At 37.3% G+C, this 27,505-nt stretch overlaps 1 protein-coding gene across 2 annotated transcripts; it reads right to left on the minus strand.

The window, feature by feature from the left end:
- Positions 1-1,470: 1,470 nt before the first annotated feature.
- Positions 1,471-27,505, minus strand: LOC100259893 (putative glucose-6-phosphate 1-epimerase). Of its 2 annotated transcripts, XM_002268140.4 has the most exons (9): positions 27,300-27,505; positions 23,990-24,064; positions 13,480-13,536; positions 13,236-13,396; positions 12,990-13,130; positions 4,549-4,651; positions 4,372-4,471; positions 3,092-3,341; positions 1,471-1,802 (listed from the first exon to the last, which is right to left on the minus strand). In XM_002268140.4, exons 1-8 carry the CDS (start codon positions 27,390-27,392, stop codon positions 3,127-3,129), a joined length of 945 nt encoding a protein of 314 aa, XP_002268176.1. In that variant the 5' UTR covers positions 27,393-27,505; the 3' UTR covers positions 1,471-1,802; positions 3,092-3,126. The 2 variants fall into 2 exon arrangements, with proteins under 2 accessions (XP_002268176.1, XP_019078691.1); XM_019223146.2 differs by having other exon boundaries at positions 12,990-13,396; positions 27,300-27,498.

Genomic DNA, 27,505 nt, shown 5'->3' on the forward strand with positions numbered 1-27,505 from the left:
TGCAATGGAAATGGCCAAGGGTTTGTTGACCTAAACTTTAAACAAAGGGAAGAGCCATTGCAAGCTCACATGGTTGAGAACAATTTTTTAAGTAGTTTCTTTGTTGTTGCCCCATGTTTCTATTTGTTCTTTATTTTTTGTTTTTATTTGTTTGAATTTAATCAAAACCCTAGTAGCCATCATGTGAAACCAATAGCATAAATCGTTGTTTATAAATGGATTAAAATGTAGGTTTAGGATTAAGTATATTCAAAGCATTATTCTGCACCGACACATCAATAAGATATTGGCATTGATGAAGTATGATGAGAAAATATGTTCATTTTTTTAATTAAGATTTCGTTTTATTTTTTCATCAAGTAAAGGTTATAAGTCTCTTAATTTATCGATCAATTGGATCAAATTACAAAGAAATTTATTAAAACGTAAGATTAGCGATAGGGTGATGGACTACTATTATGATAATTATTTATAGAAATAAAAATATCTATTAATATCTATTTCAATCATTGACCCATGATTCATTCAAAAACACGAAAGGTATGACCTTTCACCATATAAATTTATCAATTAAAAGGACAAGGACAACTCATATTCATGCATGACTATTACAACCATACAATAATCCTTGCTTGAAATTTTAGATAGTAGTATGATATAATTATTTAAAACATATAAATAAGAAAATTTATTTAATAATTAGACATTTTCAAATTCTTAATATTATAATGAATAGAGAATAAATTTAGAGAAATTATAAATAATAATAATGACTTTATTTTTCTTCTAAGTACAAGGGGTGAAAAAAAAAAGTGAAAGTTGTTCTTACAACAATCTTGTTATCTGTCCCCCATGTTTGTTTCCATTATTTCCAATACAACCTATAGAAAACATTTTTTTTTAAAATGAACATTGAACCAAACAAGGTATTTTTTAGAATTAAGTACTTAGAAAACTATTTATAGTAACAAATTTATCAAGAACAATTTTTTGAGTAGCAAAGCTATGTAGAAATTTTTAAAAGCAGTTGTCATACATACTCCCATTTTGGTGAAATCATACATTGTTTTCCTTTTTAAAAGACTCTCTCAATAATTTAATATTTTTTTTCTTAACTTTTCTGATGGATAACCAAACATGAAAAATAATATTAAAAATTTTCCGAAACAAACATATCCTAAAAATCGACAAAAAGAAAGAAGTGCACAACCCAGCAGATGAATGCTAAACCAGAACACAATATTACATCATCTGTAAATTCGATATGGAGTTTGATGACCAATTTCACAATTTATAACATCAAATCATTTTAATCTGAACTTCATAGAGAACTCAAATACAGTTACCAAACAAGGCATTGAAGAATTTGGACAACAAAGTCGATGCCAAATCCTGCTGAGTTCATCATTTTTCATCTGTTTTGATGGAGAAGATTCTGATCAGAAAGTACAGAAAATATAGAAAGCAGAATGAGGATACAAGAGAGGGGTGTGGGATAATATATAAGTTTCCAATCAAGCATAAGAATTTAGTAATTGTTGAACAATTCTATTTATGCTTGTTGTGCCTTCCACTTCAAGATATATGATGATACCCACCAACAACCATTCATTAAAAGCAACATTATTTTCACAAGGACTCTAATATGATCCAATCCTCCTTAGCACCCAAGATAAAGGAAATTAAAAAAAAAAACAAAAAAACAAAAAACAAAACAAAAACAAAAAGGATAAAAAAAAGGAAGAAAAAAAATCCTGGCCAGACTTCGCCGTGCGTTCCAACCATATTTTGCAACAACGCACCTGCAGAATTAAACATTTGTTACCAGTGAATTATAAAGTAGTTAGGAAAAGAAAAACAAAATGCTCTCAAGGGTACTGAGAAGAAACAAAAAAAAATGCTAGCTGATTGTTAGCTATGTTAATGTTGGACATTAGGCGAAAAGAAATCAGTATTTGATTCAGGAATTATGGCAAAGCTGATTGAATGGAAACTAAACTCCATGTACCAAAGCTACTATGAAATGGGTAGACCAAGAAGACAAACAGGGAAACTGAGGAAGAACCTGCACAGGGTATTTAAATAGTCAAGAGGTTCTAGGCTTCTAGCTGGACATTGATGCAGTACCATGGTTAGTACTAACTACCTACAGTTCAGATGTTGCATACACGAAGAATATATGCCAACGACATTAGAACTAGACAATTTTTATATTTGATTTGTCAGGAATTCCATATCATGAATTTAACAGTTGAAATGTTTACTGTGGAAAAGAGCACAATGGATGGTCATGGGTTGTAAGTGAAATAAAAGCACCAAGCTATTTGCTTTCAGTTTCAACAATGCATCTCACGTCTTAAGCTATTTGGTTTCAATTCCAACACTTAATCCAATAAGCATGGACACCAAAAATTAAAGTTTCCATTAACTCCTACTCTCTCTTTCAAGAACTCTAATTTTTCTACCTCATGCTTCTTAACAAGCAATAATAATTTTGATGGTTTTATGAAGATAGAAAATGCTTTTTATTGTTAGGCAATGCCTAAGGCATGCCAATAACTTGAAGCCCAATTACCAAAATATGTTTGAACTTACTGAACCCTACCAACCTGAATCCAGCAGTAAAATATAGATTAGGCATAAAGGAAAAAAACCAAGACGCTAGAAAATATCAAGATCTTCGAGCAGTAAAATTTGTTTTCTACTGTACAAGATCTAGCAGTTGCAGCTATACCCCTTATAGAATGATTGGGTTTAGATCACATTGATGGAAATTTGGTTAAAGAATCTCATCATTGACAACCTTTTAATGTGGACTATCAAAAGAAAAAGGAAAGAAAATTTACCAGCAAATATACTATTCACAGAATTTGTGTGATTGTGTGTGTGATTGAGAGAGAAAGAGAGAGAGCATTCTGATAAATGGATCAGAAAACATTAAAAGACACCAAGATTTAACTCTAAATAACGATCTACTACGATGAAAAAAAATGGGGAAACCTCATAAAATATAATCTCTACGTACACAAACTCTCATATGGAAAACCAATGTTGAAATGTGAGAATTAGAGTAGTCACTTAAGCAAGTTACCTGTACAGGATGTAAAATAGAATGATAGATATCATTCAGCTGCACTGTAGAACTTTCTGAGGATCGAGCTGCCCGCTACAATAACTGGAAGGAACAGCAGAGAGTTCCTGCCTTCCTCTCCACTCCTCACCAGGTTTCAGTGTAATGGGCTTTTCAACAGCAGCAGCCTCCACACAGAGCATATGCTTGTACTCATCATCTCCAAAATCAGCCATAGCTTTTGCCTTTTTGTCCCAGGGATTCCACACCACTAAAGAAGAAAATGTAGAACTCTAAAATCAAATGATTAACTCAGAAAACGACAAGACTAGGCAGGAACATAGCCATCTCATGCTAAAGAAAATATAAGGTAATCAACGATTAAATAATAAGTGTCAAGAATAGTTTCCTTCCTATCACATATATTTGGAGACTAATGTCATGGACTAAGGTCTTTCCTAAACTCACATGCGGCACTTAAGCAACTTAAGCCACTTGATGTTGCTAAGTCAGCCTTACCCCGCTCTTAGCTTAGCTTGCTATGCTAAGCAATACGCACAACTTGGAAGCTAGGAACAACGAAAGAAGCAAAACTTGAGAAATGGAATCTTTGTATTGCACTAACATGCTTTGCAATGCTTGAAAGCTCTCAAATGCTTAGTGCCTTAGCCAAATGAGACTACCTCCTATTTGCAGGCACCTTTGAAACTCTCTGGAACCCACAAAGGTTCCTTACTACTCTAGAATTCTCTAAAAAAGTCTACATAAAGCCTATGTACAACATATGTACAAGAGTCCACTAAAACTCACAAAAGTCCACTGAAACTCACAAGAGTCCACTGAAACTCTCTACAATACTACACACACTTCCCTTGTCTTCCATCTATGTGTAGAGATGTGTGGACATCTTTAGGTTTCTCTAGAATCTTCCACTCTTCCACTAGTGTAGATGACTCCAAGGGGTTCCAGAAGCTTCCTGCTCGCCTTTAAAAACTCAAGGGAGGGTCACTTGAGCAGGTTTTGACACTAAGCTATTGATGGTAGAGAGAAATGTAGCTACTGTACTAAAATTCTCACAAGAAACATCTTAAAATCCCTTCAAACAACAAAGCATTGAATTATCATCAGTATCTGAATGAAAATTAAACCGAATCCGCAAGTAAAAACTTCGATCCATTAAACCTAATCTTTTAGTAAAAACAATCATTCTGGAAAGCATAATAACATTGCCAACCGTACAAGCATTTTTTTAATGAATGTAATCCACTTTAGTAGGGAAACTAAGAAGGGATAAATCTCACCAGCATCTGGAAGTCCATCTTTGCGTATGACAAATGTTCTCTTTTTTTCATGATCCAGAATTGCAATTTTTGTAGGGGTACTAACATATATCTTGTCCACCTATTTAACCAATGAAAGATAAAACAATTGAACCACAATTCAAAAATCAAACAAAAAAACGTTAACCTCAAACTCACTTCTGATTCAAATGTAATTGCATCCCCCTGTTCAGTAAACCGCTCCTTATTCTGCAAGTTGTCAAGATAATCCAATGTCTCCAATCCTTCCACTCGAACTTCACTGAACACAAGCAAGTAAACTAATTCAAAGACAACACAAAACTACAGATTGTAGAACTCTATCATATGTTACCTAACATAATGATGAGCTTAAAGAAAAGGTTGTATAAATTAGTAATAACTAATGTAGGAGATGCTTCAATAGAAAGCTAGATGGCCATGAAGAAGACATACAAAAATTGTCCAATGAAGATAATATTCTATGCTGATAATACTACACGTAGAATCTCAAACTTGACCATAAGACACTGAAAACCAGCAATTCTAAGCCATTTTTCTTCTTTTGCCCTTTGATAGTCAGTGTAGCAGAAAATATCCACATTTTGCCTTCCCATCTGGATGAGAAGTATTAGCACCATTGCTAGAAAGTGGCAAATTTAAAATCCAATGTTGATTAAGAAATTTAAATATATATATTAAAAAAAAAAAAAAAAAAAAACCTGTTGTTTCTGAATTCTTGCATCATTTTCTAGAACTTCAGTCAGAATTAATTTTCAAATTAGCATTAGTTTAATCTAATTTTCATATTCTTAGCACACTAAATTTCCTATACAGTTTATTTTAGTATTAGTAAAACAAAAAAATTAGCCAAATAAAATTTTCTTAACCAGCTGCTGAATTTTTATAAGTTAACAGAACCTTTTACTCAGATTTTCCCAATTTGTTTGACCAAACATTACAGAATTTGAAACATTCAAGCATAAAATAACTGTAACTAGACCCTGCTAGTGATCCAAACAGGTTTGACTGGAAACAGAAACTAATCTAGCACAGTTCCACATAATGGGTCTTTGTCGACTAAAAAAATTCCTGGACTGACTCCTAAAATTATGATATAATGGTTTCAGAAAAAGAAATGAGGAACAAATATATTACTAAGTACACTAACATATTAAGACTTCAACCAATGTGAGAAGAATTGGAGAACACTGTTACAAAATGCATATTATGGTGCAAAGGCCACCTATAACTTTAGAGGTATATGTAGCTACATAGAAAGCAAAATCCCAAATAAAGATTCATTTAACCAACCAAAGAACGGGCTTTGTTGAGTAAGGCAATTGAATCAGTTATTCCACCCATCCCACCACACATGAAGCACACTAAAAATAAAAATTAAGAGAGTAAAAAAAAAAAAACAAAAATGAACAAAGAAAAGAAGCAACAGAGAAAAAAGTTAACGAAAACTACAAACAAGATGAAGTCAATGTGTTTATTTATATCAAGTATTGATTAAAATTTCATTGGATGCTATTGTTAGATTTCTTTCCATGCTCTTATCTTTCAATTGACCAATCCAACCAAATAAAATCAAACCACAACTTCACAAAGTGACAGCCAATACAATTTTTATGACATTGAAAATGATTACATTTACAACATACAAAGCCAACCCTCCCATGGATAACATGATGGACAGTGCACAACACAATATCGCACCTATTTCCAGAACTTAATGTGTCCAGACATCTCCTTCAGAAAATTCTTTGAAAATAAAAATCAAAATCAAAAGAGTAAAATAAAAATAAAATAAACAAAGAAAAGAAGCAACAGGGAAAAAAAGGGGGACGAAAAAATGAGATGAAGTCAACATGTTTATTTATGTCAAGTCTTGAAAAAATTTTCACTGGATGCTATTGGCGGAATTTTTTTCCACAACTTTGTCTTTCAATTGACCAATCCTACCAAATGAAAGTAAAATAACCACAAGTTCACAACGTGACAGCCAATATAGTTTACAACATTGAAAATGATAATGTTTACAACATACAGTGCCAGCCCCCACATGGATAACATGATCGACAGTGCACAACACAATATTGCACCTATTGCTAGAACTTAAGCGTCTAGATGTCTTCAGAAGATTCTTTGAAAATTATAGAAAACGGGAGCAGTAGAATTTAGGATAGAAATATGATTGGCTCAAACAAGAAAATTCCTAATCCTCAACCTGCAGAAATCTGAAGGACCAAACTGTCAAAGAATTATCATATTGGTAAGTTTTTCTAATCCCTTTTCACTGTTGAAGACTTGTAATAAGAATCATCCAAGGAGCCATTCTATTTAAGTTTCTTACTTGTGCAGTTTCATTAAGATACTGAGTTTTACCATGTCAGATTTTGCCAAGGCAGTAACAAGAGAAAATTTAACAATAAAAAGCATTTGAAATCTCAATGAAACCCAATAGATGAAGAATGCAAAAAATCTCAAGGCCTTATTTCCCCTTCTTCAAGCCTTCCCGTCATAGTTTACATATTCATGTGATCCTCTTTAATAAGCATAAAAAAATGTAGTACAGTTGAAGATCCACCAGCCCTTTTTTTAAATACGCTTGGAAAAGGTGCACCAAAGTACACATGGAGTACACAATTAGCGCCGGAAGGCAAGACAAAGGAGTGAAGATCCACCAACCATAACTACTACTTCAAAATATTTAATTTAATATTTATTTATTTGTTTTATAAATACATTTCAGGAGAAGATTTTCTTTTATAACATAATGCCAAGGCACTAGCGGATCCCATGTTGGCCTCTTACTTGCCCTCTCCTCTACTAAGTTCCTTATACAAGCGAAAGTTATTAGGTTATCTCCCTGTGTAAGTCAAATGTCTTTTAACTCTTTATTCTGTATATGACTATCTTTATCCCACTTCTATCTAGATCCATAATATATCAAGGATGCCTACAAAGATTATTCACAGATGCTATGCCTAGGACAATATTTTCATGTTTGACCCACATCTTACCAGCATATATGGATATATATTTGTTTTTAATATACTTGAGTTTGGAAGTTATGGTCTAAGCAAATTAAAACCTTTATTCAAAACTGTTAATGGAGGATACTTTGTTGAGGATGTTACCAGTTTTGACAAAGAGATTTCCAAGCCTGAAGAGTGAGTGGAATGAACTCACAGGCAAAAAAGGGTTGGGAAGCTAAGGAAAGCAGAAAGTTTACCCAAGAGGTGTTCAGAGTGGAGGTATCTCACGAGTCCTTAAAAAATCCCTAAGAGTGGGCTTGAAATTTGATAACCTTGAAAGGGAATAGAGACCCAAAGACGATGATGAGCTCCACTTGGGCCATTGCAAGAAGTAGGCTTTCTGAGACTAGCAGGCCCACAAAGGGGAATCAGCTAGGGTGTCAAGGTAAATCATCCCTACATCATGTAATACACCGTTAGCAATGAGTATCTCACAGACGTCGTAGAATCAAACTTCCCTATGGATCCATATTCAACAACCTGAACAAGCATCTGGTCTCCACCAGCCTCACAGAGTCTCTTAAGTCTAGCCATTAAAACAAGGGCCTCAAATAATATACATGGTGGAGGAAAGCCACTAATTGGCAGCAAACTCATCTTGTGCTGCCTGAGCCCCTACTCTTGACTCAAGGAGGTGTTGAGCACTTTGGGATCATGCATATAGGTCATGTTCGACATGAGGGTGGGAGAAAGGCAGGTCCTCTAACACCATTAAAGATAAATTGGGGAAGCATGGAGGGGAAAGAGAAGATCCATAGGGAAGGCCTCATGTTAAGAGGAAAAGGCAAGCGCGCACCACGTCTTTCTGCCCCAACCTCAAACCTGCACTAAACCTCCCCCCTTCAACTCCCAAGAAAGTGAGCCCATGAGTCATAGGGTTCACATATCCAATTCCATGCTGACATATGCATAGCTATGTGCAAGCACCTTACCAAGCATCTTAATCTAGCCCATGTGTCATTGACGCCTGCCTCACCATGCTAACACATATGTACCGACCCAATTCTAAACATGCAAATTAATAAACTACTCTTGACGAAACAAAAGTAAAATGAAAATCTATGCAACTAAGAAACTAAGTTTAGGACTGTAGTACACAAACTTGAATGACAGATTGAGAAGCAGAAGATGCATTAAAAGAAAAGATGAAAAAGTTAAACTCATGAGCATTTCATGAAACCAAGTGAGACAGCTAATTAAAAACTAAATACTTCTACTAAAACTAGAAACTTTGAATTAATAATTAGAAGTTACAGATGCTTTCAAACAAATTATATATCAAAAGTTATACATAGTACCACAGCCGCAAGACAATCATCTAGGTTAAAAATGATAGAAGCACAAAAATTTGGAGGGACAGTTTGGTGGGGGAGATCAATCTGAAAGAAGCTTTTCCTCTGTTGTTTAGTTTAGCTTTTCATAAGAATGCCACAATTGCAAACCTATGGGAAGGGCGAGGCAATGGAGATCAGTAGTTGGTGCAGTTTAGAGAACTCTTCCAAGATTGGGAGATGGATCCCAATTTATGAAGCTTATTTATACAACCAAAGTGCAAGACATAGGAGAACATATCTTGGTTTGTAAAGAGGGTAGGAAAGGTTTTTTCCATGTAAAGTTGTACTACAATTCTTTGTATGCAAAAACTAGAATGGAATTCCCAACTAAGGAAATATGGTGTTCTCATGCTCTGAGATCTCATTCTTTCACCCAGGAGGCAGTCTTGGGAAAGATTATAACTATTGACATGTTAATGAAGAGGTGATGATCAATGGTTAATAGATGTAGTCTTTGCAAAGAGAGAAAAGTTTTTGCTAACCATGTATTGATTCACTGTGAGTGGACAAAGGGGTTATGGATGGTTAATAGATGGCATCTCTTCTTTGGTCTGAAATGTGTTTGCTTCTTGAGTGGAAGTTTAAGGGATTGGATAAGAAGATATGCCAAGTTTAGCATATGGCTCCCCTGTGTTTGTTTTGGTCCATTTCGAAAGAGTGTAACCATTGAATCTTTAATGGTGAAGAGCTCTCGGATTAGAGGTTAAAGAAGAACCTCATTAAAGACCCTTTGAATGGACAAACGCTTCGCTAGATTTGGGAATTTTTTCAATTCTAGACTTCTTAGATTGTCTTAGTTGCGGGTGGCTGTTGGTGGCTATTTTTTGTTGTTGCCTATTGGCTTTTTGTATATACTTCCTATATGCATAGGGTGTGCCCCCTTTTCTTAGGGCTCTGCTAATAGATTTGCTTTGTTTGCTTATCAAAAAGAAAAAAAAAAGGATGATAGTGATCCTATATGAAATCTCACACCCTAGAGAATTTTAGCTTTAGACAATGATCCTATATGAGAAGCTCAAACAAGTCACAATACGTTTGGTGGTAAAGTGTGTTCATCCCACAAGGGGCACCAATCCCATATTGAATACCTTAAGAACTAATCTTCACTCAAACAAGCATAATAGTATTAAAACATTATGGATGACACACTCAAAGGGGACATAAGAGATCAGTAGAGCAACTTGTCAGAGTAACATTGTCCCTTGCCTTAGAGATGGAATAGAGTAGAATTATATGGTGCCACCACCACCTAAAGGTGAACACAAAGAACTCAGTTAACATCCGTATTGGATGTGTATCCATATCCAGTGGATATCTAAAGTCCTTGACCATCCATCTGTTGGTGGATGACTATTCCCTAAGATTCTAATATTTCATCATTGGAGAAAGTATTAATATGGTTTTGTGGTGTCTCGGTGCTGTACTATGTTACCCTTCAACATAACTGTAACGTATAAAACATGTTGTCAGTATATTGTCAATATTCTATCAACTTTATTTGAAAAAAGTAACATTATTGAGTTATGCTGACATGTTGTTAGTATATCATCACTGTTTCATCAATATCCATCAAGTTCATGTTGACATGTTGGCAGTATATTGTCACTATTTCATCAATATCCCTCGAATTCATGATATCTTCAAAAAACTTCCAACTTTCAAAAAACATAAATAAATAACATTTTTTTAATGGATAAAATGAGAGAATATGATAAAGAGTAATGCCAAAATAGCATCCCAAAGTACATAGGAAGTATACAAAAGACGCCTAAAAGCACCACCAAAAAATAAAGAGGGAAAACAAAAAATGGCACCCCCTCAACAAGAGCCCAACAATCCAAAGAATCTATAATAGAAGAAGGGACAAGAGCTATAAACAATGTGGACCATACCCAAAGACTATAAAGAAATAAACTTTAATTCCTTATATAGAATGCTACTCATTATCAAATGTTTTACTGTTTCTCTCCTTCTAAATTGTCCAAACAAGGCATAGAGGAGCAGCCCACCACACCTTTTTCCTTTTTTTACCCACAAAAGAGTTGTGCCAACTTAAAAGTGTCTCTCACTGATGAGGGAAGCACCCATGACACACCAAACAAAGAAAACAGAAGATACCATAAAACCCTTGTCTTGTCACAGTATATGAGGATGTGATCAACAGAATCTTCTACATCACAAAGGAAACATCTAGTCACCAAAGACCACTCTCTCCTCTAAATATGATCCAAAGTGAAAACCTTATTCCAAGTAGCCTCCAAAGCAAAGAAGCCCACTGTTGGCAGCACCCAAAAATTCCAAATAACATCTGCTAGGAAAGCAGCTTGACTTCCCAACTCCAACACCTTATAAAGGGCTTCAACAGAAAATTTCTCATCCTTTGACTCTATCCAAATCAATTTATCATCCTCATCCCTACGCAACTTCCTCCCTTACAATCTAAAAAGGAAACACTCCACAATATCCACCTCCCAATTATTGAGCCGCAGAGAGAAGCAAGGTTCCCAACAACCACCATCAGCTGATAGATTCCAGACATCCCTTACCCAAGCCTCCTTGGAAGTAGCTAAAGCAAATAAAGAGGCGAAAGAAATGCACAGCAATTCATCACTACATCGCTTGTCCTTTCAAAATTTCACCCCCCCTCCCATTACCCACCAAAAAAGCAACTCTACTACTCAAAATATCTCAATCCTTCCTAATGGTTTTCCAGAACCTTACCCCATACCCTTCTCTCACTTTGTGAAAACACCACCCTCCTTCCCTGTATTTACCACCAATAACTTGCTGCCAAAAGGCCTCCTTCTCCTAGAAAAACACCAACTCCATTTGCAAGGTAAGGCTCTATTGAGCGATGAAAGATTCCTAACCCCAAACCACCCTTTCTTTTGTCTAAGCAGACGATAGCCCACCTAACTAAATGTTATAGTCAACATATTAAAATTGATATTGTTGAAAATGCTGGTACCTTCAAAGGAAAAAAGTGGACCATATGCATCAATGACATTGATTCTACAATTGTGTTAGAGCTTTAACATAAGGTGTTTAGGCAAGCTGGGAGAAACTGGGTCACTTTCAAGACATGCAGATCATTGCTAAGTTTTGAGCAACAGTATGGAGACAAAGTACTATGGCAAGTGGCTTGCCTTACCTTGATTTGGGCCATCTAGCTTGGAGGAACAACCAAAAGTTTTTTAGGATGGATGAAGGAGTCCAGATTGCTTTGTGGGGTACAGTACATTTCCTATCCTCCTTTTGGACATCAGTTACAAATGTCTTTTCAGGTATCTTGCAGAGTTTGGTCTTGGTAGATTGAAGCCTCCCTTCTATGAGCTGAGTGGAGGCCTTCTCTAGCAAGTGTCTTCAAGTTAAATTTTAAAATTTTGTTCTTTAGATGGAACCAGGGCAATCAGGGAGTGGGAACATGAAAAGAGATCATTGAAGAAATACTTTGAGCTTTCTTTAAATGTATCAGATTGGGATTAGGTATCAGAGACTCAAGCCCTTCTGGAAGAACCGTTATTGGCTGAACTTTGGCAGTTTCTAATTTCATGGTGGATTGAGATTCTGCTGCAGTCATTTCTGAGGCGTCAGAGGAGTGAGGCCTGTGGAATCATGACGTGTGCTTACATTAAAGCATCAATATCGCAAAAGTTTTGGGGTTGAGGAATTCCTCACTCAGCAAACCTGGTCAATAAATGCACCGTCATACCTTGATAATACTGTGCTTATATGATCAGTCATTTTGATAATGACAATAGATATTCAATTGTGCTGTTATGTCAGCAATTATTTTGATAGTACCAATAGATATTTAATCATGTGACATAGACTGAAATAGAAGTCAATACTCAGATACCAGATTTATCAATAATATCAGAATGTCAGACTTCTAGTTTCATGCTATACCCAAAATTTCCACATTTCGCCCTTGTGGTTCAAAAGTTATAGCACCTTCTTCTCCACACCAAAATCAACTTTCATCAAAACGCATTAATCAGAAGAGAACTTATAACCTCCATAACCTAAACAGTGATGATGGCAAAACAGTGTGCAACTTCCATATTTGAGAAAATAGGCATATCCATGATGAGTAACATGATAAAGTAGCAAGCGATGTCAATTTAAACAATTTTGTTTTTTATCAGATGTCAATTTAAACACTGGAGACACCAAAATTATCACTTTATCACTTCTCAGCATCATTTAAATCAGAACCAGCACAAACTAAGTTTGTAAATACCTGATATCCGAAACAGAAAAATAGGTGTGATACGCAAACGTAAATGTAAGCGGCTTTCCTTCTGTGCTGGTATTTCTGATGCGAGATGTCAACATCAGATCTCCTCCAGGACCCAAAGCTACCCTCAGACGAAACTCATAACTACAAATGGACACAATGATAGATAAATAAAATTCCGACAAGCAAAAGCAATGAGTTTGACCATCATTATTACCACTTAAACATGTATTAAAAAAAGAGCACCACCTGTGAGGCCATATCTTCATGTCTTCTTCAGAGGGCTTAAGGATCAAATCAATAAAAGCCCTACTGGAGGTATTTGTTGGAAACGGAGGTGGATCAACATCAATGCTCCAAACCCTGTTTCTTGCAAATCCATGCTGCTCAAGAGAGCCATGATTCCCAAACTGCATACATGGAGCAAGTTTCCTTGACCGAGATGTATGCAATCAAATCAAAGCAAGAATGGAAATTGCAGAGAAGCACATACTTGAGGAAAACATATTGGAATTCCTCCACGAATTGCCTTTGGAGGCTTGAATATAGCCTGCACAAGACAAAATATATTAATTTTGGGTGCTATATTCAATTTTGATGGATATAAGTAGATGCATAAACCTGATGTACAAAGTAAAGTAGACTTAGGGTGTAAATATATGCATAAACCTGTTCTTCATACCAACAAAGGGTCAGGAGCCCAGTCATGTTGACTCACAAAATTATAGATCTACTTAGGGTTTTAGGATGATCTTTCACCTAAATTCCTAGATTAGCTAACCAGGTAGCTAACTTGCTAATTAAGCTAGAGCCTCTTCATTTGAGTACCTTGCCTGAGATTTTGTACCCCTCTGAGTTTGGATTCTATGCAGATCTCTTTTGTTGCACCTCCCTTTCTCTTGTTTTTACTTAATTCATTTTACTCTAGCCAGAAGGGTAACTAATCTTGCTTCTTTATTAATGAAATTTCTGTTTCTAATCAAAAATAAGAAAAAAATAACTGAAAGAATAGAATAACCCGGGATTGCAAAGAAAGCACAAGAAAAGGAATTTTGTAGTTCTGCATTTTCCTCCATCCTAAATAAATAAATAAAGGTGTTACATTTTCCTGTGTAGTATCAAAGCAAAAAATGAACTCAACTCGAACTAACAACACATGATATAGAATTATTATTTCATTTCTTTTCACAGTTGAAACAACAGAAAAAAAAAAAAAAGGACCTTGGTTTTTCTTCAATTTTCTCAGCAGCCAAACAAAGTATAAGAACACAGAGAGAAAATCACTTTAAATCGAACCCAAGTGTAGAAATCTTAATATTGATTAAATAGACATAACAAAAACCCCTACCAAGTAAACAGATTAATTCAATTATTGACAGTATGCTTCAGAGGAGAAGTAAAGAACACAGAATGTCACCAAATGTAGCCCACAAGACAATCATGATCAGTCACCAAGGGGGTTTCCATAACCTTCACGCATAAGCTCTGTTATTGACCATGTTATTTTATTAACCAAGTAATTAAACTTTGCATGACTGGTGTACTGGATAGATTTTTTATAAAAGGAGTAGAACTTTCTTCAGAAATGACAGCTTGGAAGGACTTGAGGAAAAGACAATTAAGCACATATGACCACAAAATCCAAAGCAGAAATATGAAACTGAAAGGATTTAAGCTTTATTTCATCCTAAACAATGTTCAACAGGAGAATAGAAGCATTCCATGGAAATGTGAAGCATGGGGAACAATAAGGAAAATCATAGTGCTTCCCTTTATATAGAAAAACAAGGGAGCAACAAATCTTTGCATCTAATAAAAGAAAAGGCCCAGTGTCTGTTATAGCAATCCTAGGTTCTCTATATGAATAGGTGCCTATTGGAAAAGGAAAAAGCTTCCACCTAACGATGCAGCCTCACACCTTAAAAGTTCAAAACAGGAATACAATATTGTTACATGAAAATAGAATATATGGTAAAAGGAAATTGAGTGGAAGGATGAAAACCCAAGCAAATCTCAGGAATAAACAATCATTGCCCCTACCCCCCCACTCCCTTTCCCACAAGAGACACACACTCAAAAGGAGAGCAGGGAAAAAAATAGTAGAAGAAAACAAAAAACTAAAACACAAACACCTGCTACCTGGTTAGTGACCCATACTACCATAGATGAATCCCCCTCCACCTAATGGGCTTTTTTTTTTTTTAACATATGAGTAAAAGGGGGGATTTATCAACAATGCCTAAAAGAAGGCACGTCAAAGTACAAAGGATGTATACAAGAAACACCATTAGGCAAGCAAATAGAGAAGTGAAAACAAAAAACAACCTCCCTCTACCTACTTTGAACTCAACCAATCCATAAAGTCTATCATGGTCATGGAATAGTCACCAATGTACACTCTAACCCAATCCAAAAAAAAATACACATAAACCCGTCCATGGCATCCAGAATATACACAAAGGAGTGGCCCTCCAAGCTTTCTGCTTCTTGCACACAAAAGAACTGTGTCAACCCAGAAGGGTCCCTCTTATTGAAGAGTGCATCACCCAAGTCACTCCAAAAGAAAAAAGACTAGCTGCCACAGAATTCTTGCTTTGGAGGAGGGCAAAAGAAAATAATCAGATGTCTCCTCTTCCCCTTTGCACATGTACCACCTGTTCGATCCCCTCCTAAGTTGGTCATGCATTAAAAACCCTTTCCCATATAGCTTCCCAAGCAAAGAAACTCATATTTGCAAGAACCAATGGACTTCACACTATGCTCGAAGGGAAAACTTCATTTCTTCTCTGTGATAATGAATAGTAGTAAGATTTAACAAAGAATTTGTCACACTTTGTTTCCTTCCAATCCAATCTATCCTCTTCATCCCTTCTAATTGAGGTCAATTGCAATCCTCTAAAAAAGGCCTTCACTCCATCTAATTCTAAATCATGTAGTTGTCTATGAAACTGAGATTCCACCGACCCCCTTCTCTAAGCTGCTCCCAATTTCTTCTATCCAAACGTCTTTTTCAACATTAACATAGAAAAGCATCAGAAAATAATCTTCCAAAGAACTTTCTCCACACCATTTTTCCAAAATTTTATCCTCATTTCATTATCCACTATGGAATGAGATCTACATTTAAAGATCTCCCACCTATTTCTACTAGCCTTCCACAGCCCCACCTGTAGTTGTCCCTCATAGCTCTAGAACATCACCCTCCCTTCATTAGTCCCAAACTTTCCAACTATGACATGTCTCCAAAGAGTTTCTCTCTCTAAAGCAAATCTCCAGCTCCATTTACCAAGGAAAGCTTTGTTTAGAGTGCAAAAACTTCTAATGTCAAGACCCCCATTCTTTTTGTCCAATTGAACCACGGCCAACTAAACAAGTGAGACTTTTTCACTAGCATCCCTCTTTCCGAAAGGAAGTCTATGAATTTGTTCCAGCCTAAGGCTCAATGATGCAGCACACAATCATCACTAGTTTCTATTTTAAGTTCATCCTTAGTTTTTTACATCATTAGTTTCTATTTTAAGTTCATCATTACTTTCTATTTTAAATCCATCATTAGTTTCTATTTTAAGTTCATCATTAGTTTCCTATTTTAAGTTTCCTATTTCAGTTATTTCCTTTATTTTTGCATTACAAACATCCTTTAAAGGCTTATTACAATTGTTAGAAGGAGTTCAATATAATTTTTCAGAATTATTCCCTAACTTTCAAATCCTATTGTGATCTTTGTGTTTGTTCTTGAGTGTTTTTCCATTTCATTTCGAAACAAACGTTCTGTTGCACCACTCATCCTCCTTGGTATGACAAAAAGGAACATAAAATAAATGGGAAGACTTGACTATGTGCTCTTAATCAAAGCAAATCCCCCTTCTTTTGAAGGTATTATCTCTTTCACAAAGCAAGCCTCTCTAAATTTTCTCCTCCACCAGATCTTAAACCTTGCTGATTTGTTAGGGGCTCTCGAGTAAAGGCCCAAGTAACTAGTGGAAAGATTCCAACCTTGCATCCTAACGCTAAAGAAATATCCTCTAAATGTGCAACTTGTCCTACTATTATTAGTTCACTTCTCTCTATATTTATTTTTAAGTCTACAACCACATGAATGTCCAATTTAGATATTCCAATTGCTCTTGGCTCTAGCATCACAAAAAATTGGGTGTCATCAACAAATAACAAATTGGACATCCATTCTCTCCCTACCTTTTCCAATTCCACCTACACTAAAGCCTAAGATGAAGGCACTTTCCTTTGCCCTTCTTCACATCCTACTTAAAGCCTCCATTGCCCAAATGAAAAGGTAATGAGAAAGAGGATCACCTTGCCTCAAACCCCTAGAACTCTAAAAGAAACTGGACGGGATCCTATTGACTAGAATAGAGAATTATGTCATAGAAATGCATCATTTAATCCATCTCACCCTCTTTTGACCAAAACTCATTTTATCTAAAATCACAAGCGAGAAATCTCAATTTACATTATCATACACCTAGAGAGACATAAGATAACAAATATTACCCAAATGTAAAAAAATAGGTCACCACCTATCCTTGAAGATCCTAAGGTTCCTTGCAATCCAAATCATCCAAATAGTGGTTAGCATGTCCCAATTAATCGTTGACTTCTTGTCAATTGATTCTGAGAAGCTTTATCAAGATCAAAAGTGACTTGTGCAAAGACTTCTAAGGTAGATTAGAAATTAGTATGATAAAATATAATAAAGTCATCAAAATGAAGTAATATGTTCAATTAAAAAAAAAAAAAAAAAGATTTTTCCTCTTCCCTTTCAGTATACACTCCCCCTGGGATTTCTCTTAAGGCCCTAAACATTATAACAATCCAGTGGGGACCCAAGATTCGCCAATAGCAACAACCTTTGTCGCAACTCCAAGCTAGCAAGATAATAAAGGAACATATGGCCAATAGTCTTCCCATTCTCAAAACACAAGACACCTCAATCGAGATTATGGCTTTAAAAGCCTAATTTATAGCAACTTGTTGGTGATAACCTTCTTATTAGCCATTAACCAACAAACACTTTTGACTTTTAAAGGAGGTTTAGGCTTCCAAATAAATTTGACTAGGGAAAAATAGTTGGATTCTCAATCTTAGAAAGGAGACTAACGAACTACCATGCAGAAAGATAGTTGGATTCTCACTCTTATAAAGGGGATAAAATAATTAGTAGCTTGAGAAAGGGCTTGATGGTTCTATAATGCAACACCTCTCATCTAGAATGGATGAAGAGAGACAAAGTGTGATATAAAAGAAGCATGAGAGAGGGGCAACCACATATAAACAGAGGCTAGAGCAGATTCAAAGGGATTTCCTTTGGGAAGGTGGAAATTTGGAGCGGAAACCACATTTAGTAAGACGGGAGATTGTGTGCTTAGATAAGAAGAAAGGGGGTTTGGGGGTCAAGTGTCTTTCCACTCTCAATAAGGTTCTCCTTTGAAAATGGAATTGACGGTTTGCAAATAAGAGAGGGGCATTGTGGAATCAAGTGATTAGAGGGAATTATGGGAAAGAAAATGGGGAGTGTTGCTCTTGAGAGGTGAGAAAGGTGTATGGTGTTGGGTTATTCAAATGGATAAGGAAGGATTGGGATTATTGTGAGTACTAGGATCTCTTTCTCAATGGGTAATGAGCGGAGGGTGAGATTTTGGAAGGATAAGTGGTGTGGAGATTCTCCTTTATGCATGCCTTTCCCGTCCTTGTTTGCTTTAGTTGATTCTAAGGAGGTGTGGGTAGTGGACATTTGGGACTCCTCAACTCAGAGGGGGAGGGGGGATGGAATCCTTGCTTTTCTAGACCCTTTAATGATTGGGAGGTGGACATGCTAGAAAGTTTCTTAGTGCAGTTGCATGGGAAGAGAGTATGTGGAGATGTGGAGGACACAGTGCTTTGAACCGAAACAAAGAGTGGCAAGTTTTCAGTCAAATCTCTCTACAATGCCTTGAGTCGAGTGACTCTTTTGCCTTCCCCTTAAGAAGCATTTGGAACACACAGGTGCAACCAAAGATTACCTTCTTTGCTTGGGAAGCAATATGGGGTAAAACTTTAACTTTGGATTTAATTCAAAAAAAAGGGTGGGTCTTAGCAAATAGATATTTTATGTGCCACAAGAGTGAAGAGACTATAGACCACCTTCTTATTCATTGCGCTAAAACAAGGGTCTTGTGGGAGTTGTTATTTTCTTTGGTCAGGGTGTCCCGAGTGCTTCCTTCATCGGTCAGAGAGACTCTTCTTAGTTGGCATGGTTCGTTTGTGGTCAAAAAATGTAAGAAGATTTGAAGAGCAACTCTTTTACACATCTTTTAGACGGTTTGGAAAGTGAGGAGAATAGAATGGCTTTTGATGATGAATTGCTTTTGATCCAAAGACTAAAATTTTTTTTTTTTTTATAGACCAAGAGAAGAATTCAAATTAAAACAGGCCAAAACAGGGGGCGCTCCCTATGTACACTAGCGGTATACAAAGAAAACCTCACCCAAGGCAACAAAGGAGAACCAAAAACCTAGAAATGCCAAAGATATCCAACAAATCAAACACCCAACATATTCATAAAAGAGAGATAGTCCACGTCCATGAACTGTTGAGACCATTCAAGAAGAGACCGAATGAAGAAATTCTTTAAGCTCGTATCTGACTTTTCTTCTTCTTGGAACATTCTTCTATTTCGCTCTCCCCAAATACACCAAAACAAACAAATAGGCGCTATCTTCCTCATAAAGAGAACCAATCCTTTCTAAACTATCCCAATAGTCTAACTTCTCCAAGGCTGCATCCTTCCTAACTGTCACATTGCCAAGGGCCTCTTTATTCCACCTCTTCAAGTCATATTTCAAAGCCTGAAGCTTCTTCGCAAGTACAAAGCTAGGTTCCCCCCTAAAATTGTAGGACTGCCACCATTCTTTAAACTTATCCATGAAACCTTCCACCCTTAGCCACATATTTTCAAACCTAAACGGGTTTTTACCTGTTCTCATCCCACCACAGTCGAACATGATCGGCCAATGGTCAGAAACAGGCCTTGGAAGAAGAAATTGCATTGCCCCCGACACCCGTTCCTCCCAATCTCCTGAAAACAGAAAGCGGTCTAACCGAGCATTTAGGGATCCTCTTTCCCCTCCACTCCAAGTGAAGGTTCCACCTCCTAGAGGAGGATCAACAAATTCAAACTCCTCTATAAAGCCTAAAAATTCCCTCATCGTGGTTGACATCTGTCTGCCATTACTCGTTTCAACTGGGAACCGCACTACGTTGAAATCCCCTACTATACACCAAGGATCACTCCAAAGCCCCTTAACAGCAGCTAGCTCCTCCCACAACTCCCTCCTCTCCTTACCATTGATCGGGCCATATAACCTAGAGAAGACCCAAACAAAACCCTCCTCGCAATTTCTAAAACGGCAAGAAATAGAAAAAGAGCCCACTTCAGCCTCCAACCCTTCCAAAACTCTCTTATCCCACATCACTAGCACCCCACCTGCCGAGCCCCTTGCATCTAAGGAAACCCAACCCAAATTCCTACCAATCCCCAAACTTCTTACAATCCTATCAGACATTTCCTTCATTTTTGTCTCCTGAAAACAAACCAAATCTGGCTTGTGTTTTCTCACCATCGACTTAATAACCATTCTTTTATCAGGGTCATGCAGCCCTCTAATGTTCCAGGACATTAATTTAAGCTTCATAAGGGACCATAGTAATTTGCCTTCCCAACTCCCCTTCCTCTGCCTCTCTTCCAACTAGCTCATCATAGTTAATAGTACTAACAAGCTTCTTCAGCTCTCTATCCTTCCTTGAAGCCGACAATGTTCCTCTCTTGCTCTCATTAGGCTTCCTAATGACACCTCTCCTATTCTGAATCTCCTTAAGGATTCTCAAGATGTCCTCTTCAAAGCCTTCAATCAAGACCCCCATCGACTTACAAAATCCCAGGAATTTCTTATTTACCTAAGGGGATTTGACCTTTTCCCCTTCTCCTGCTACAGTTATGTGAAGAGGTAGCGTCTGAACCTCATTACCTCGAGACCTAGGGGTTACCCCCTCTGGGAGGGTGAAGGAACGTCCATCCTTGAGGATCATACGCAGCGGCACCTCAGCCTCCAAAGGGTCTTCACACGTCTCCTCAGACTGCCATGCAAGCGGATACTCCACAGAAACCCCCATTCCTGAAATAGAAGGAGAAGAAAGGCCATAAGATTCCTCGGGCACCCCCCCAAAGGCAATCGATCTAGGGAACATACCTGGCGAATGGCTTTCCAGAGGCGATTACCTGCGGCCTTGGTCCAGCGGGGACGCCTCCTTCTCTGAGCTCTCCCCAGCAAAACAAGGCTTCTGAAACTCCATCTTGAGCTCCCCCGACTTAGAAGCAAGGAGCCCTAGGATTGAGGCATGGGCTAGCCCCTTTTTAAGCCCTTTAAAATTATTAGGCCTAACAATCACAAGCCCATTTCCCCTTCTTTTTGGATAAGCCCAAGCCCGCTCTTTTAAAAGGAAGTTTGGTCCGATGGCGACTGGGCTTCTCATGCCAGAAGGCCCTCCCAGCTCGGCCCACTTGGACATTTGCCCGCCCAATCCATCCACAAGTTTCCTTCCACCGCCAAAAATCAGCTTTCCATCCCTCCTGACCACTTCAGCCGACCCATTCCCTGTCATGTCAAGCGTCTCTTTCACCAGCCCGGCTTCCTCTTGCAAAGAACCAAGGCCTTCACAGCCTATTCTGCTAGCCTTTTCCTCGGGAATCCAGAGCCCCCATCCAGAGACTCTATCACCTACGACTGCCTCAGAGTTTCCTTCTCCATAGCGAATCCCTTTCACGCGCACCACCTTGCGTGACTCACACCCCCCTTCCTCTTGTTGGATGGATGTCCTGCTCTCTGGTTCACCTTCCCTTTGAATCTTTAACCTATTCGCCACCTGAAGGGCCAAGAACCACACTAAGTCCTCCCACCACAACGGGATAGAGAACGAGGCAAACCCCACTATTACCTCTAAACTTCCAGGCACCTCCTTTCCATTGTTCTTAACAAGGATTCTAGCCCCCTTCCTATAACTAGACTTTTTGGTCTCCTCATCCACATCTACAAAGCCCCCACAAGCATCCCCCACCATTTTAAAGAACTCCATACTCCAGAACTGTAACGGCAACCTTGGAATTCTCACTCAAGATACATCCCTCTGGAACTCCCTCCTAGAGCACCCCACAGTTGGAGCCCACCAATCTAGTGATAATCGGACACCATTGAGGCAGCGGCTCCCCTCCTCCAACACTTTTTGAGCATCTCCCACTTTAGAGAATTCAAAGAGAAACAAGGAGTCACTTAAGGAGGATACACTCACTTGACCACTGAAACTCCAATGGGTATTTGCCCAAATCTCCACCACCCTTAAGTCATGAGCTGCCTCATTCTCGATATTCCATCTTCCCACCAAACAGTGTCTGAGATCTTTCAATGTGGAAGTGTAAGCCTCATTCCCTACTTCAACCCAAACTTCCTCACTTCTTCCTTTAGCCTTCCTCTTGATTGCATCTACATAGATTAAGTCGGGTCTAACAAGAGAAGTTTCATTCCCTCCACCATAGGTGCCAGAGTCCTCTGCTTCATACTTAGAGCCATCACCAATTCTAGCTAACTCCTTCAACTTGCTTCTGAATAGGTCCCAACCCAAGAGGTCAAAACCCTCTGGGATAATAATGAAATATCTCCTATCATCTTCTGAAAGGACCGAGAACAAGAGGTAACATCCAGCATCATTTTGACGCATTTCTATTCTAAACCTCCTACCTCAATCATTCACGTCTTCCTTGAATAATTTCTTCCCTCTCCATTTGCAGCATGCTTCAATTGACTTCAAAAACCACACCACTACCCCTCTACTTGCTTTGATCCATCTTCGGAAGCCTTTACCTTTCTCCACTATCTGCACCTCACCTCTACCCTTTGACCAAACAATCCTCACCTCAAAGGATTTGGAATCAATGCGGAAGAAGCAAGACTCCATTGAGAAGAGGATAAGACTAAATATTCTTTTGTTTATTCCCTTTGGTCAAAGACAAAGTTGTTTATAAATGATCATCCTCTAACTTTAGTTAGTTTTGTTGATTGGTTAGGCTCTTGTTAAGGATGTTTTAGTCACGTTTGTTCGGATGTTTTCTTTTCCTCATTTGGCCGTTTTGGCAGTGGGTGTATAGGTATTGTATACCTTGAGTTGCTCATTTGGCACCTCTCTTTCAATAGATATTCTTCTTTACCTATCAAAAAAAAAAGAAACGAAGAAGAAGAAGCAAGAGAAAAGAAAAATCATCAATTTCATGATCTGTCACATCACCTAGAAAGTTTGGGCTCCAAAATGGGGTGTTTTCAAAGGAGCTATACATGAGAGATATGGGAGACTACAGTCTTGGGAAAGATATAAAAATGGGATTAAAATAAACAAAAGATAGGTCATCTTGCCACACATCTTCCAAACCTTCTTTTGCAATCAAACCAATAATGAATTGAACAAGTTGAAAAAATCATAGAACCCTTGGGGAATGGCTTTCCACGGACAATGGTGTAATTGCCTAACCGCAAAGTTGGCAACCCACCCATATACAAAATACCATGTTAGAGAACCCACCAAATATGAAAGGGCTATCAAACTACCAAGAAAACCATCCTATTGCCTTTTTCTACCACTTATCTCTGAACCATGTACTCTATCAGTCAGTATTTAGGACAGTATTTAGAGACACCCCAAATATTAAAGGACTATAAATCATGTTTTCGCTTGCTTGATTTATTCAAGAAATTAGCAAAAAAATGCTATTTCTGTAATGTGCATTTGCTTCCATACTGTCATCCATGGACAAAATATAGCAAAATTAAACCTTAGTATGTTGAAAATGGTGAAATTCAACATTATAGGATTATATATCTGTTGATCTTTGTTGCATCGAGGCAAATAGATAAATAAGCTGATCCACTAAAAAATCAAGTAGTATAGACATTGCACAACACCTTGCTACTGACAAAGAGCAACTCCTCCCCATGATCATTCTTCCAAGATGTCACTTGTCCCCCATACAAATACACCTGCCAAAGCAAAGGACAAGATTATAATAAATAGCAGCAAGAATACTCTTGCAACCTGCAACTTTAAACAACTCTAAAAAAAAAAAAAATTAATGCCACAATAACCAGCATTTTAGTACTGCTACAACAACAAGGCAGTAGAGCAGCATCTTTTTTCCCTTTTTTTATTGATAGGCAATAAAAGGAAATATAAGGCAGACGAGCAGCATCTTAAGAACAATGACCACACAAGTACGTAGCCTATATGTAGTTCATGGTGTTAAATCAACAAAGAGGACCAAGTTCTTTCCTTTTTTTTTTTCTCCTTTTTTAATCAGAAACAAAAATCAATTAAACATGGAGAAGATATACACAAGGACAAGAAATCCCTCCCTAAAATACAACTAACTGATCAAAAAAGTATGAATGAAACCTCCAATATGCTAAGTAGACCTATGCATCAGTATAGTATCACATGAGAAAATACAAAAATTGCTCCAATATTAGATAAACTTCTTCTTCCAAAAGAAACCTAATCTAGGCTCCTCTCCTTGCTAACCAAACCCTTTCAATCTGCACAACGAATACTAGTCAATCTAAACCACATTGAGAGGAATGCCCTTAAATGTTGTGGTGCATGAAGCCCAAAAGGAGGAATAGAAATGTATGAGATCCCATAGAATCTCTGAAGTTCTCATCTTGTCTTAAAAAATCCTAGCATTTCTTTCCCTCCAAACAACCCAAATCAATGTGAAACAAGCAATTTTCCAAAGAACCTAGCCTCTACTAGAGCTCACCAATCCCTAACCTCATAATCAGATGATCAACCATCAATTCATCATGCCATGCATGTACTCAAAATATGGAATAGGAATATGATAATCAATAGTCTTGACTGTTGCTCCATCAATGGCTTTGCTGTCAATGGACATCCTCCATCTCTCATCCATTAGAGGTGCAGGTAGAGCAAGCATGACGAATTCTCCAAGCCATCTGATGGCACTTGTTTGAATGAGATATATATTTGCTCGTGTTGGAGTTTCTAAGACACATTAAATCTTGGTATCTAAACATCAAGTATGATAATTTGTTGCTTATAAGCTCAACCTATTTGCAAGCCTACATGTGCTAGGCACTTATGTAGCAAACTTGTGTCCATGACAAATGCTATAGTGTTACTCCAATGACATAAGAGAAACCTAGACTGGTCATAAAACCAGGTGCAACTCAATTATGCAGGATGTGTACATAGAGTGCCAAAGGCAAAGAAGATCTTAGCTCCTACCAAAGAGAATCTACAAAATCAAGCATGGTGTTGAAGTTGCGTCTACAAACCCAATTAGACCAAGAATATGAAGAACTAATAAAGGAGTTTCTCATCACCCACTCCAAACTCTTCAGAACCTCAAAACATCTTATATTCCATTCTTTCCATAATGACCACATAAAGCAAAAGGGAGCTAACCACCAAAATTTTATGTGTCTCTTCGCCACAAATCTACCATGCCAACCTAAGAATAACTCCTTGACTGCCCTAGGAAGCACCCACAAAACACTAAACAACAAAAATATGGAATGCCACAAATTGCAAGCCATCACACAATGATTTAAAATATGATTTGCTGACTCATCATCTCCCTTACAAAGGAAATCAGAGTGAGTATTCTCAGACAGTTCTGTGTTTCTCCCCAACCTCTCAAAAAAGAAAACAGGAAAAAACCCATGTTTTTTTGGAAACAAGAATCCACCAATAGTATTCATCGTTATTCGTCTTGAAAAGGAAGGTTATAAAGAAAAATGAATAGATGAAATTTTATGAATAGCTTGACTAAAAAAAAAGTTTAATTGCTCAAAAGAAATTTGAAGAAATGTAAGCGAAAAATTGTGGAGGAACAAAATTATTTCTAGCCTTTGGACACTACTCTTAATAAGGTTATAGAGGCAAATAAGAAAAATAATTAAAAAGCAACCAACAAAAGAGGGCACTAAGTATACAATGAGTGCCAGCTAACAATCTTAAAAATAAAACAAATAAAAAGTAAACATTTAATTAATATATGATTAATAATTTAAGTAATTAAGAATTAAAATTGGCTTTTCTAAGCCCAATGGCATAAGAAATAAACAACATTGTAAAACCAAAATTCCATTCCTCCTTTCATAGGTGGTAAGTAGTGAGCTTTTCTATGTAAGCTAACTTTCAACCAGATTCAACATGCACTTTACAGTCTAAATATGATAACTATAAGCTTTTATGCTCCATTTTATCCAGCACATAACCTTAAGGCCAAGGTCGCACTCATCTCAAATCCTATTGTTTAAAGAGGTCCTTGAACTCTAATGTTTTTTCAATGTTAGAATGCATGCATAGAAGCTGAAAATAATAAGAATAATAAAAATTCTATGCTGAGGCACTTGACATATATAGATTATCAACATTGCTTCCCAAAACCCACCACTCCCAATTTAAAAAGGGTTACTAATCTCAAACAAACAAAAACCAGCTGATACGACGTTAGCACCACATGCCACAAGTAATTCACAGAAGTGGATCTCCAGGCAAAAAAAGCCAACTAGTTTCTTTTTTTCATTTCATTTTTTTGTTTTTCACCTTGTTGTTTCTTTTTTTTCCAGAAGAAATATTTAGACATTTAACTTGCATTTTCAGTAAACAATTACACGGACCCCGCCCTAATTTGAAGCAGTAAGCTTCAAGAAACAAAATTAAGGGGAAAAAAATGGTGCTCAGTTCCAAATCCATTGCACTGTATAACCTACCAAGCTGCAGATTTTGAATTAGGGCATCCAATTCCAATGCCACACGAGCCAAAAATAGTAGCAAATCTCACCATGGATCATGAACACCCCAGAAAAAATAAATAAGTCAAAATATTAAAACCAATAACAGAGTATTCAAAACACCATTTAAAGCATAGATCAACATTTCCCCAGACCCAGAACCAAAAACCACCCAAAACCCAGATTCAATCTCTCCAACAACAATTAACAAAAAAAAAAAAAAAGGAAAATCATAAATTAAAATTAGCAACCAGAATTGAGGGCCAGAACACCCAACAAAACCCATAGAAACCAAACCAGATGACAGATCCAAACAAGCAAGGAACCAATTCAATTGAAAAACCCACGTCACACTCGAATCAAAATCATGAGGGATAGATGGGGTTGGTAACACCACATCGTTTCAGCAAAAGTACCACATCGTTTTAGTAATACGACGTCGTTTTCATCCAATTACCTCAGCGGAGCTGCCGCGGACCTCACGGAGAACCACCTTTTCGAGGCCATTGATGCCCTTACAGAGCTCTACCGGAACCCTCTCGCTTGACATCTCTTCCTCTTCTCTCTCTCTCCTTTCTCTTCCAATTCTCCCTTTCTTTCTATTCCATCGCCCTCCCTCCGTCTCTCTCTCAGAATCTCAATCTCTCTCCCTTGGATTATTAT

This window comes from Vitis vinifera, chromosome 11, assembly GCF_030704535.1.
Source record: "Vitis vinifera cultivar Pinot Noir 40024 chromosome 11, ASM3070453v1".
Classification (NCBI taxonomy): domain Eukaryota; kingdom Viridiplantae; phylum Streptophyta; class Magnoliopsida; order Vitales; family Vitaceae; genus Vitis; species Vitis vinifera.